General features: G+C 41.1%; 6 protein-coding genes across 6 annotated transcripts; 3 read left to right on the top strand and 3 right to left on the bottom strand.

Annotated features, from left to right (window-relative positions):
- Positions 1-1,742: 1,742 nt before the first annotated feature.
- Positions 1,743-2,117, bottom strand: LOC306890068 (histone H2B-like; the record flags this gene model as incomplete). The annotated part of the gene is made up of 1 exon (XM_079449555.1): positions 1,743-2,117. One exon carries the CDS (start codon positions 2,115-2,117, stop codon positions 1,743-1,745), a length of 375 nt encoding a protein of 124 aa, XP_079305681.1.
- Positions 2,118-2,854: 737 nt separating this feature from the next.
- LOC306890508 (histone H3.2) lies at positions 2,855-3,265 on the bottom strand (the record flags this gene model as incomplete). The annotated part of the gene is made up of 1 exon (XM_079450300.1): positions 2,855-3,265. The coding sequence occupies one exon, from the start codon at positions 3,263-3,265 to the stop codon at positions 2,855-2,857; it is 411 nt and encodes a 136-aa protein (XP_079306426.1).
- An 853-nt stretch (positions 3,266-4,118) lies between these two features.
- LOC306890287 (histone H2A-like) lies at positions 4,119-4,505 on the bottom strand (the record flags this gene model as incomplete). Its single annotated transcript, XM_079449895.1, has 1 exon — positions 4,119-4,505. One exon carries the CDS (start codon positions 4,503-4,505, stop codon positions 4,119-4,121), a length of 387 nt encoding a protein of 128 aa, XP_079306021.1.
- A 1,428-nt stretch (positions 4,506-5,933) lies between these two features.
- Positions 5,934-6,893, top strand: LOC306890061 (histone H2B-like). Its single transcript, XM_079449547.1, has one exon. The coding sequence runs from the start codon at positions 5,965-5,967 to the stop codon at positions 6,337-6,339; it is 375 nt and encodes a 124-aa protein (XP_079305673.1). The 5' UTR covers positions 5,934-5,964; the 3' UTR covers positions 6,340-6,893.
- A 1,195-nt stretch (positions 6,894-8,088) lies between these two features.
- On the top strand, positions 8,089-8,475 carry LOC306890060 (histone H2A-like; the record flags this gene model as incomplete). Its single annotated transcript, XM_079449546.1, has 1 exon — positions 8,089-8,475. One exon carries the CDS (start codon positions 8,089-8,091, stop codon positions 8,473-8,475), a length of 387 nt encoding a protein of 128 aa, XP_079305672.1.
- An 862-nt stretch (positions 8,476-9,337) lies between these two features.
- Positions 9,338-9,748, top strand: LOC306890586 (histone H3.2; the record flags this gene model as incomplete). The annotated part of the gene is made up of 1 exon (XM_079450419.1): positions 9,338-9,748. The coding sequence occupies one exon, from the start codon at positions 9,338-9,340 to the stop codon at positions 9,746-9,748; it is 411 nt and encodes a 136-aa protein (XP_079306545.1).
- Between the last annotated feature and the right edge of the window lie 3,215 nt (positions 9,749-12,963).

Here is a 12,963-nt window from a genome sequence, read left to right as displayed (position 1 = left end):
GTTTAGTTAAATTTAGTTTATCATCTCTCTCTCTCTTCCTCTCCCTGCTATTGTTTGTTTTGATATAAAAAAGCAGTGTGTATTTGTTTTGAATGTTTTAAGCTATGTTACACGTTGCAGAGATTACAGGGTGAGGACTTGATGGAGAAGTTATGATGATCCTTCACAACTCCTTCCTGGTGGAACATTCTTCCTAATGCGGTCCGGTCAACCACATCTCTCACAACCTTCAAAAAAACTACTGTAAATACTTGACAGACAAATGATTTTTTTAAGTACACTAACCCTGTCTCTTCTCTCAACAGGTAGTGGTCTAGCTTTTGTTGAAACTAGTAACTTTGTATTAGTACCTAATGTACTATTTCACTTTTATGACTTTTACGAACTCTTTGAAAGCCGCTTTGGATAAAAGCGTCTGCTAAATGTCTAAATGTAATGTAAAATGTGGTCTATAAATGTCTACAGATGCCAAAAACAGCCTCAAGGGGATGACAGGTGTGTTGGCTTGGTTGGTATGCATTTGCTAACCACGGCTGTTGACTCTGACATCAAAAAATCTGTCTTTAAAAAATCGAAAAGTGCATTTCTGTGATTTGGAGTCCAGTTGTTGAACGTTTATCAGTCTGATCTGATACTCCAGCGCCACTCGAATATGCAAAATGTATTCAGTATTGCAATTACAATATACCCTACAACATTTTGAGCAACGAAAAGCTCATTTTTGAGTCCAGATGATGCTGAAAGCCATTTCAGGCTTTTTTTCAGAAAAGCAACCGTTAGCCTAGATCTCAAGGTGAATGACACTAAAATGATTACGTCTCACGAGAAATAAATGTTAACTCTTATATTTTTAACTGAAATGAGACAACCTCGATGACGTCTGCGGCTGACAAGCGACGCCCAGAGGACGCAGCCTTCGAAATGAAACGCAGTGTGTTAGTTCACAGATACAGAGCAATTACCTTATTTACTTAGTTATAAAATACACATATGCATGATATTTAGACATTTACTGCATACATACTGATTATAGTGTTAATATATCTCTGTAGCATTAATACACATTCAGCTATAAATAATGTGAGAGAAAATGTAGCTTTGGTAGCTTCTAGAGGTTTATGCGATGCCACATTCAGTCCAAACTCAGACAAAAACGTATTTCATGAAAGAGACGGAACCTTCCTGAATGAGATCAGTCGTTAAAGCACACACAAACAACATTTAGCTTTATAACAAGTTAAACTAGACTGCCCCCTACAGACAAACTATAGTTTTACTTTTAAATTTCGTCTGCCGTTTTTCATTTTCACACTGATAATGGTTCAGAGAGTTTCCCTGTAACAAACTCAATATTACGCTGTTCCGATGTTAAAGGACACTCCGCAGAAATGAAAATGCGGTCACGTACTCAACCTTAAGTTGTCCCAAACTTCTATAAATATCTTCGTTCTGATGAAAACGGAGTTAGGAACTGACGTCACACTTCTGGAAGATATCTTACACGGCGCAATAACACAGTTTAGTTACACAAACGGGCTCTTATCTGCTCCTCTGACTATTCGTGAAGAGCACTGCGACTTCTGGATCAAAGCTGTCATTTACGTGGTCACGTCCTTTAGACAAGTCAAAATATATTTAAACACTCAAATACGAACTGATTCCAAATCAAATGAGCTCTTTATCAGATTATCTGGGTGGCTCTTAAAAGAGCCTTTGTGGTGTTGAGAAGTTCGAGCGGGAGTTTACTTGGAGCTCGTGTATTTAGTCACGGCCTTTGTTCCCTCAGACACGGCGTGTTTAGCCAGCTCACCGGGCAACAGCAGACGAACGGCGGTCTGGATCTCTCTGGATGTGATGGTGGAGCGCTTGTTGTAATGAGCGAGACGAGACGCTTCACCGCCGATGCGCTCAAAGATGTCGTTGACGAAAGAGTTCATGATGCCCATGGCCTTGGAGGAAATACCGGTGTCGGGGTGAACCTGTTTTAGGACTTTATACACGTAGATTGCGTAACTCTCCTTCCTAGACTTTCTACGCTTCTTTCCTCCCTTTACTGCGGTCTTTGTGACGGCCTTCTTCGATCCCTTCTTGGGCGCGGACTTCGCTGGCTCAGGCATGATGACTAGACAAAATGGTCTGATTGATTTGGTTGTACACTGCAGGGGAATTTATCGAAGAGTCTATGCAAATTCTAAGCAAAATGTGGACTGTGCTCTAATTGGTTGTCTTTGTTAAATCCTTTAAATGCTTCAAATGGTTAGTTCAGACTGGGACGGGGAGGAAAGAGAGCCAATGAACGTGTCGCCATCCACGGACTCTTGTTTGAACGCGACCCTCCCCCACGGGATTCAGTTTCCTTTGTTCATTTTCCGCTGTTGTATTTATTTATTTTGATACATTTATATTATATATATGTTGCACAATCGTGGGATTGCAATCCCTTATTCAAAGGTTTCTTTGAGCGTGTAGATATTTTATTTGAGTTTCTTTTAGACGCTTTATTTTTAATACGTTTAAAGACTTAATCTTGTCGCTAGCTTGTCTTGAGTATGACGCGAAAACATCTGTCTAAACGTGAAACCTGACCATTTCTGTAGCTATCTTAGGTAAAGCATACGGTTAATGAAACAACACTCTTACCGACTGTTTTTAGAAAGAAGTCATAGGGCTACATTATTCATCTAAATTCTTTATGACAGATTGTATAATTTAAGGCTCTAGCTTTACTGTTATCCAACAAAATAAACTTTACTTCGCAGTTTACATAATGAAATAAGTGTTGGAAGAGACTCTTTGTTTTGAAAATGTGGTTGGCTCTGAAAAGAGCCTTTGGGAGGGTGACGTAGGCAGGAGTTTAAGCGCGTTCTCCGCGGATGCGGCGCGCCAGCTGAATGTCTTTGGGCATGATGGTGACTCTCTTGGCGTGGATGGCACACAGGTTGGTGTCCTCAAAAAGACCGACCAAATAAGCCTCGCTGGCCTCCTGCAGGGCCATGACGGCGGAGCTCTGGAAGCGCAGGTCGGTCTTGAAGTCCTGAGCGATTTCCCTCACCAGACGCTGGAAAGGCAGCTTGCGAATCAGCAGTTCGGTGGACTTCTGATAGCGGCGGATTTCTCTCAGCGCCACGGTACCGGGCCTGTAACGGTGAGGCTTCTTCACGCCGCCGGTGGCTGGTGCGCTCTTGCGGGCGGCTTTAGTAGCGAGCTGCTTCCTGGGCGCTTTGCCTCCAGTTGACTTACGAGCGGTTTGTTTGGTTCTAGCCATGACTGCAGTCACACGTCTTCTCTGTCAGATACTGAATAAAACACTCACGCTGCAGGCTGCTTTTATAGACCAGTCGACCATGAGCTCAGGGGGTGGCCACAATGCACTGAAGTGTGATTGGATAATGTGAGACGTGTACGTATTCAGCTGACCAATGGCTGTGCGTTTCCGGATTTTCAAACGGGCGTGAGCAGCGCGTGTTTCCCGCCTGAAACTCTTTGTTTAGATTAATGCTATTAAGGCAGCTCTGCAAATGATATTTCTACATGTTATAGGCCTACATGTTATAGCCCCGTATAAATGACTAGAATCTATTACAGCCCCATATAGACGACTAGAATCTATTACAGCCCCATATAGACGACTAGAATCTATTACAGCCCCATATAGACGACTAGAATCTATTACAGCCCCATATAGACGACTAGAATCTATTACAGCCCCATATAGACGACTAGAATCTATTATTTCTATATAATATACAAATAGGGAGAAAATACACACTCGCCCTTTTAATGTTAGTTTGTTCTTGTTTTAGCAATTAAATGTAAGGTCAGCTGTGAAGCATTATTGCTAGTTATTCATTGGGAAAGGATTGTAGTCGTTTTAAAAAACCCTGTTATAATTTACACTGTCATTAAAAATATTTAATGTACACAAGAGAAAAATACCAGTAAACTAGCATCTATAATAATATTTAGAGTAGATTTCATATATAAAAATACACACACACGTATCTTGAGTGTCTTTTATCCTCTGTATGCACATCTGATGAATTCCTCCTGAAGAAAACACTCTTATAGTTCAAGTGGGTGGCTCTTAAAAGAGCCTTTTTTGGTTTGGGGGAAGGGGTTTACTTGGTCTTAGCGGGCTTTTCGGTCTTCTTGGGCAGTAACACCGCCTGGATGTTGGGCAACACGCCTCCCTGGGCGATGGTCACGCCGCCCAGCAGTTTATTCAGCTCCTCGTCGTTACGCACTGCCAGCTGTAAATGGCGGGGAATGATACGACTCTTCTTGTTGTCCCGAGCTGCATTACCAGCCAACTCCAGGATCTCAGCGGTAAGATACTCGAGCACAGCGGCAAGATAAACTGGAGCTCCGGCACCGACGCGTCCTGCGTAGTTACCTTTGCGGAGGAGCCTGTGGACACGGCCGACTGGAAACTGAAGACCGGCTCTGGATGACCGAGTCTTGGCCTTCGCTCTTGCTTTACCGCCGGTTTTGCCTCTTCCGCTCATTTTCAGTTTGGTTCTCTAAGAGCAATCACAAGATCAGAGATATATGCCTCCACACGTTGTGAATACCAGTATTTATGCTTGCTTCTCAGTCTCCTATTGGTTGGAGTCTGTGTAAAGTTCAAACCAATCACGGAACTTCCCTCCAAACCGAAGCCCGCCCATTTCGTTCATTCTGTTCGCCTCTTGTGATCGTTTTCGTTCACCACATTAAGATCTTGACAGACGCTTTCATGCAGCGCCTTTAACTTTACATTATACACTGACCGTCCTTTAAGAGTCACACACAAAGAGTTGCATTCATATTTCGCCAAGATCTTGTATTGATGATGGGAGAGAGAAGCGCAAAGTCTTCTCCAGCACATCTCAAACATTCTCAATGGGATTAATGCGTGAACTCTGGAGGAACCAGATTCATGTGTGAAAATAATGTCTCATGCTCCCTGAACCACTCTTACAATTTTGAAATATCTTCAATCAATCTTCAATCTTGAAATATGACTGTGACATCAGGGAAGAAAAAACTCATTCAGTATATTCAGCTAGTCCGCAGACGGGCGTCTGCTATATGCGGCCTTTTGGAAAACAATCATATGAACAAAAGCAAACTTTGATACGAACCACACAACTTCAGTTATTACGCCGAATGTGAATTAAAATGCTCTGATGATTATAACATACATACTCAATTTTAACCAAATTACTTTGCATATTCATTCATCTTATCGTAGAGTCTTAAAAGAGCCATCCACGTTCTCAACAAAGAGTTTATGTTTATATCGTAGTTTTAGTTTGTGTTCTTGTTAAATGCTGGTAAGAAATAAGGAACCAATTTATTACGACACTATTTACATGATCGCTATCCTTGCATTGTTTATACTATTTGTTCTGCTTCTCTACTTGTACCATGGTTTTATTTCGCTGTGAAAATGCACACATCAAACAATTTAACCGTTCAAATGTCGCTTTCTACAAAATGTTTTCTAGCAGTGCGCTTGGTTATTTTTTGTTTATAATAGTCACATTTTCTTTGTATTCCAACATACGCATTTTCAAGACGCCTACATGCGAAATGACTTAAAACCTACTTCTACGTTTTGTTGTCGAATTACATTTGGGTAAATGACTATTATATAAATAAAAAAATGTTCTATGATCGCATTACATGCAGAAATATATCCCTAAAATGTGCGGGAAAGGAAACGAAGGCTTAGTGGGGGAGGACGTGTAACTTTTCAAACATGAGGCGGATGGGTGAGGCCTAAGCTAAATGGGGAGGCACCTTTTGCAACATTTCGATTGGCTCTTTTACGTTTCAAGTCTTCCAATGAAATCAATTCATGTTTTTTATCCAATGAGGACACACAGCCAGTCTCTAACTATTAGCATGGGCAGGGAATAAATACCTTCTCGCAAAGCCATCAGGACATTCGTAGCTTCCTGCATTTGGTGCAAAGTGAACATGCCTGAGCCAGCAAAGCCCGCGCCTAAGAAAGGATCCAAGAAGGCCGTCTCCAAGACTGTCGTAAAGGGAGGCAAGAAACGCAAGAGGTCCAGGAAGGAGAGTTACGCAATCTACGTGTACAAAGTAATGAAACAGGTTCACCCCGACACCGGTATTTCCTCCAAGGCCATGGGCATCATGAATTGTTTCGTCAACGACATCTTCGAGCGCATCGCCGGTGAAGCATCTCGTCTCGCTCATTACAACAAGCGCTCCACCATCACATCCAGAGAGATCCAGACCGCCGTTCGTCTGCTGTTGCCCGGTGAGCTGGCTAAACACGCCGTGTCTGAGGGAACAAAGGCCGTGACTAAATACACCAGCTCCAAGTAAACTCCCGCTCGAAGTTCTCAACACCACAAAGGCTCTTTTAAGAGCCACCCAGATAATCTGATAAAGAGTTTCTAGCTTTGGTTTATTTTATAAAAACATCCGAGGGAAACTGCTGTTTGAATACAGGAGTGAAAGACATCGGTAACATGAAGGAGCTTGCATTTGTCTCTACAGTAGTCCGATATACAGTCCAAACAGAAAATCTGGATCGCTGTAAAGTTATTTAATGATGATCGAGCTGCACTGAGCGGATTACTTTGTCTTCTGTAAACCTCACGTTTTTCCTTTTTGTTTGACTTCAGGCTTTTTTCGGATTCTATTTAATATAATAAACACGTAACGAGTTCGTAGAAATATGCAGATCATGTCATTCGGAACCGGAAGCGACTGGATGGCCACATTAACTATATGACACTGCACGAGTATTTCAATGATGTTGATTTAATTCAAGTGATTTTAAAAGGGGCTGCTGTGTACGTGTTTATCCAGTGGCTGATGCTGCTCGTGGATTTGATCTGAAAATGCAAAAATAAACGTTTTAATCGTTGCGTTATCTCCACATAAAGCTCAGTAGGCCTGCTCTTTTTATGTATTTTCATCACGCCAGTTTGTTGTGAATATTGGTTTTTATTGTATATGTTTGAGGATAAGCTCGTGGACACGACCGGACCCTGAACGGGACAGGTTGAGTCTAAATGGTACTCATGCAGCTCAACTCTGGTCCAGACCGAAGGGACCGGCGCTTCCGGCTCATTCAAACTCAACAAAAAACCATCCGAGACCAAGAAGGCGACGAAAGCCGCTCCTAAAGCAAAGAAGGCAGCAGCGGCACAGACCGCCGGTAAGAAATCTCATAAGAAGGCGAAGAAGTCACCGCTGATAAAAAGTTAACTAAGAGTCCCTAGAACGGAAGCCCGCGACCCTCAAGAAAGCAGCCAAGAGTCCGAAAGCCTAAAGCAGCTAGGCCTAAAAAGGCCGCCCCGAAAAATAAGTAAAGTTAATCTAAATTGTTTTCCTGTTAAAGGGCTCTTCTCAGAGCCACCCACCGAGCATTTGTTCCCAAATAAACTAATATGATGTTATAATCATCAGAGCATTTTAATTCACATTTGTAATAACTGAAGTTTTGTGGTTCGTATAAAAGTTTGCTTTTGTTCATACGATTGTTTTCCAAAAGGCCGCATATAGCAGACGCCCGTCTGCGGACTAGCTGAATATACTGAATGAGTTTTTTCTTCCCTGATGTCACAGTCATATTTCAAGATTGAAGATTGATTGAAGATATTTCAAAATTGTGAGAGTGGATCAGGGAGCATGAGACATTATTTTCACACATGAATCTGGTTCCTCCAGAGTTCACACATTAACCCCATTGAGAATGTTTGAGATGTGCTGGAGAAGACTTTGCGCTTCTATCTCCCATCATCAATACAAGATCTTGGCGAAATATGAATGCAACTCTTTGTGTGTGACTCTTAAAGGACGGTCAGTGTATAATGTAAAGTTAAAGGCGCTGCATGAAAGCGTCTGTCAATATCTTAATGTGGTGAACGAAAACGATCACAAGAGGCGAACAGAAAGAACGAAATGGGCGGGCTTCGGTTTGGAGGGAAGTTCCGTGATTGGTTTGAACTTTACACAGACTCCAACCAATAGGAGACTTAGAGGCAAGCATAAATACTGGTATTCACAACGTGTGGAGGCATATATCTCTGATCTTGTGATTGCTCTTAGAGAACCAAACTGAAAATGAGCGGAAGAGGCAAAACCGGCGGTAAAGCAAGAGCGAAGGCTAAGACTCGGTCATCCAGAGCCGGTCTTCAGTTTCCAGTCGGCCGTGTCCACAGGCTCCTCCGCAAAGGTAACTACGCAGGACGCGTCGGTGCCGGAGCTCCAGTTTATCTTGCCGCTGTGCTCGAGTATCTCACCGCTGAGATCCTGGAGTTGGCTGGTAATGCAGCTCGGGACAACAAGAAGAGTCGTATCATTCCCCGCCATTTACAGCTGGCAGTGCGTAACGACGAGGAGCTGAATAAACTGCTGGGCGGCGTGACCATCGCCCAGGGAGGCGTGTTGCCCAACATCCAGGCGGTGTTACTGCCCAAGAAGACCGAAAAGCCCGCTAAGACCAAGTAAACCCCTTCCCCAAACCAAAAAAGGCTCTTTTAAGAGCCACCCACTTGAACTATAAGAGAGTGTTTTCTTCTGGAGGAATTCATCAGATGTGCATACAGAGGATAAAATACACGCAAGATAACTGTATTTTATATATGAAATCTACTCTAAATATGATTATAGATGTTAGTTTACTGGTATTTTTCTTTTGTGTACATTAAATATTTTTAATGACAGTGTAAATTATAACAGTGTTTTTTAAAACGACTACAATCCTTTCCCAATGAATAACTAGCAATAAGGCTTCACAGCTGACCTTACGTTTAATTGCTAAAACAAGAACAAACTAACATTAAAAGGGCGAGTGTGTATTTTCTCCCTATTTGTATATTATATAGAAATAATAGATTCTAGTCGTCTATATGGGGCTGTAATAGATTCTAGTCGTCTATATGGGGCTATAATAGATTCTAGTCGTCTATATGGGGCTGTAATAGATTCTAGTCGTCTATATGGGGCTGTAATAGATTCTAGTCGTCTATATGGGGCTGTAATAGATTCAAGTCGTCTATATGGGGCTGTAATAGATTCTAGTCATCTATATGGGGCTATAACATGTGGAAATACCATTTGCAGAGCTGCCTTAATAGCATTAATCTAAACAAAGAGTTTCAGGCGGGAAACACGCGCTGCTCACGCCCGTTTGAAAATCCGGAAACGCACAGCCATTGGTCAGCTGAATACGTAGACGTCTCACATTATCCAATCACACTTCAGTGCATTGTGGCCACCCCCTGAGCTCATGGTCGACTGGTCTATAAAAGCAGCCTGCAGCGTGAGTGTTTTATTGTGTATCTGACAGAGAAGACGTGTGACCACAGTCATGGCTAGAACCAAACAGACCGCTCGTAAGTCAACTGGAGGCAAAGCGCCCAGGAAGCAGCTCGCTACTAAAGCCGCCCGCAAGAGCGCACCAGCCACCGGCGGCGTGAAGAAGCCTCACCGTTACAGGCCCGGTACCGTGGCGCTGAGAGAAATCCGCCGCTATCAGAAGTCCACCGAACTGCTGATTCGCAAGCTGCCTTTCCAGCGTCTGGTGAGAGAAATCGCTCAGGACTTCAAGACCGACCTGCGCTTCCAGAGCTCCGCCGTCATGGCCCTGCAGGAGGCCAGCGAGGCTTATTTGGTCGGTCTTTTTGAGGACACCAACCTGTGTGCCATCCACGCCAAGAGAGTCACCATCATGCCCAAAGACATTCAGCTGGCGCGCCGCATCCGCGGAGAACGCGCTTAAACTCCTGCCTACGTCACCCACCCAAAGGCTCTTTTCAGAGCCAACCACATTTTCAAAACAGAGACCATTTCTCTCTAATATTGTAATCTTGATAGCTGGTTATAATTTAAAATATGGTCTGTTTCAAAATAAGAAATATTTCACAACCTCATAATGCATTCGTTGTACAAAAATCTCAAATATAATAGGCTTTGTTCTGTTAATTAGCATGGGCTGGCTTTCATTGATACTTAACTGTTCATAATAAAGAAGATTATTGAAACATGCAATGGAAAAACTGCTAGTCAAGTGAGAGGCACTGACAATATAAAAGACGTATGCTGTGTTCCAGTTTAGCTAATAATTGCCAATCATGAATGGTTTGTCAAAGCAACACTGTGCAGTTTTTCCGACCTTAATCTAATGTCTCTAATATTATTTCAGTTGTAGAACAGCTCGTAATGGGACGAATTCTACTGCCACGGGTACCTCAGCTGCCGAAAGCACACTCAGGTAAGTAACTACTGAAATGACACAGAACTCACAATCACAATGTGGAAATGTTGTTTAACAAAATACAACTCTAAATCTGTAAATGGCAACATGTTCAGATTGTACCATATCTCTACTGGTGCCGAGATGGAGATAATACTTATAATAAAAACTTTTATCTTGAGTACAGTGTGACATTCTTAGTGCCCATCTTGGTATTATTCGTTGTCATAATTTGAAAAGATGAATGTAACAGAATAGCAATTTTTTATATACTGTGGTTTATAGACAACATTTAGAATGAAGATGTTTTGATAGGGTCATTAAACACTTGTGTATTAATGAAAGAGTAAAGACGAAAACATGGGTAATAAGCAAACAAACCAAGCACCATTCTTCACAAGACACAAACTTATGCATTCTAAAAGTTGCAAAACATGACACTAAAGTCATAGTTCACCCAAAAATAAAAATGATGTCATCATTTATTCACCCTCATGTCATTTCAATCTTTAGAGAAGATATTTTGTAGAATGTTGGGAACCGAACAATTGCGTAATCCATTCGCTTTATTGTTCAGCTTAAAACCAATGCAAGTCAATGTGTACTGTTGACTACAGAATTGTATTTTGTCAGAGGGGTGAACTATCACTTAAACGCTCAACTGTATTGTATTTAGTGGACCGGACACTAAACATTACTGATTCCTCTCTCTCAGGGTCTGAGGCTTGAGATAGAGTACTCAACTACAGGTGATCATTTCATGTTGCTTTAGGTATTCAATTGAAGTTCCTCCATGTTTATAGTAAGTGCATTAATTATTAATAATTAGTAAATTACAATGTCCTTTATAAGTTAATTCTACGGCATAAACCACATGAGTAATGTCCCACTCATGGTTCATTAAACCTTTACTGTGTCTTGAAAACAGTGATTGCTAACAAGTTGCTAAAACCGACTAATTTTTTTTGTTGGGGATGTTAGATGTTATGACACACACAAGTCTCACAAATAATAGGTGGCACAACTCTCCCAAAATCTGGATGAATATTCATTTAATAGTCATTACTTACCAGGGAACACATTTTTAAAGGTGTCATTGGATTGACAAGTACCCGATGTTTAATTACCCGATGCATCTAGCAACACAGAAAACTTGAAAAATAAGACCCAGTAAGTTTGTTTTGGTGTGCCTTTCCCTGCAATAATGTGAGAAATCGAGCCGTTCAGATTTCGCTCCGCATCTTATTATAATGTTACCGCCCAGAACACTGAGGTTAGTTTGTTTCAAATCAGCTGAAAAACAGATGGTAAACATTCGTTTGATTTATGCATTTTATGTATATCAACAAATGTCACTGGGTCCATGAACCTGTTTCCTTTGCGTAGCTAACATCTTACCGTGGGAGCAACTTATTATCTTAGTTTATACTAGTATGTTTTCTTATATTAATCCATTTCAATGTTATTGTCAATTTATGAATCTTCACACATTTTGTGGATTCACATTTGATCCCCAAATATCTCACTTACATCCTGATCTGATAATTAACCCCAGAGCTGATATTACGACATCATTCTGTCTTACGAAAGTGGATTGAACCAAATGGACAAAAGGCCTTTACCATGTCCAATATGAAAATAATATTGTGATTAGGAAAGCAGTGACTGAGAAAAAAACTTTCATTCCAATAAATAATCTGATTTCTGGAACACGATACACATTTAATGTTTACGCAGTAGCAGCTGATCATGTGACACAGAGGAGATCCAATCAGATTTCACTGTACCAGTAAGAGCCATCTTCACACCCATTGAACTTTGATCTACCATACAATGTTCGATCACAATCACACAATCTCCTTCATACTTTTTAACACAGAGCAATATTTCATCAGGAGCCTCACAGCATCCAACCGGGGGCTGGATGCGAAGAGAGAAGGAAGGGAAGAGAGGTCGCTCCGAGGAAGGAAGGATTTTTTATTTTTATTAAAGATTGAGGGCATATTTAATAGTAAAACACATTTGACAGTTTTTCTATTTCAATTTTACTGAAGCATTCTGTAATTTTATGTTGTTTATATTGTGTTTATTACTTGGTAAAAACAGCAGAGACTTGCAATGTATGACAATTCCACTTCATGGCATGGCCGGATCATGGAGTTCCATCGAGCAGTGATGTTCTCTTTGACTTTAGACACCTTGTGAGATTGCACACGGACCAATGCTCACACTCCTTGCCATCTGTGGTGCATTGCAGGTGAGCTCAGGAGGGGTGCGTTATTATATAATTATAAAATGGAATTCATGCATCAGGATGAAAATCTTTTATCAGTGCTTGTGTGAGTAGAACCGTCCTGCCATTTATTTTCTGCTTCATGTTCATGTTCGAAACATTTGATTACTAACATTTAACACAAAATATTATATGACCCATATGCTGTATTTTGATATACTTTAAAGACAATGAAATAATGCTAATCTGATGTTTGGGATACAGTTTGCCAAAAGGGTCTTTTCATTGTCTTTCGATATTTGAATTAGTTATCATGAACCAACAATGAACAACAATACTTCTACGGCTTCTGTTTAGGGTTCATTCAACGTTAACTAATACATTTATACTGTAGGCCTATAACGTTCTGATCAAACATTAGTTAATGCACAGCGAGGCCAAGAAAAAAATGTGCCAACAAATATTAACTGATTTTAAACAAATTTATTTTTCATGTTACCTAATGCAA

This window comes from Barbatula barbatula, assembly GCF_947034865.1.
Source record: "Barbatula barbatula genome assembly, chromosome: 25".
Lineage (NCBI taxonomy): Eukaryota > Metazoa > Chordata > Actinopteri > Cypriniformes > Nemacheilidae > Barbatula > Barbatula barbatula.
The sequence above is the reverse complement of the archived record's forward strand: the minus strand, read 5'-3'. Positions and strand labels throughout refer to the sequence as shown.

Bases quoted from the DNA above. Each gene is read 5' to 3' on its own strand.
- LOC306890061 (XM_079449547.1), top strand. From the start codon at position 5,965: ATGCCTGAGCCAGCAAAGCCCGCGCCTAAGAAAGGATCCAAGAAGGCC.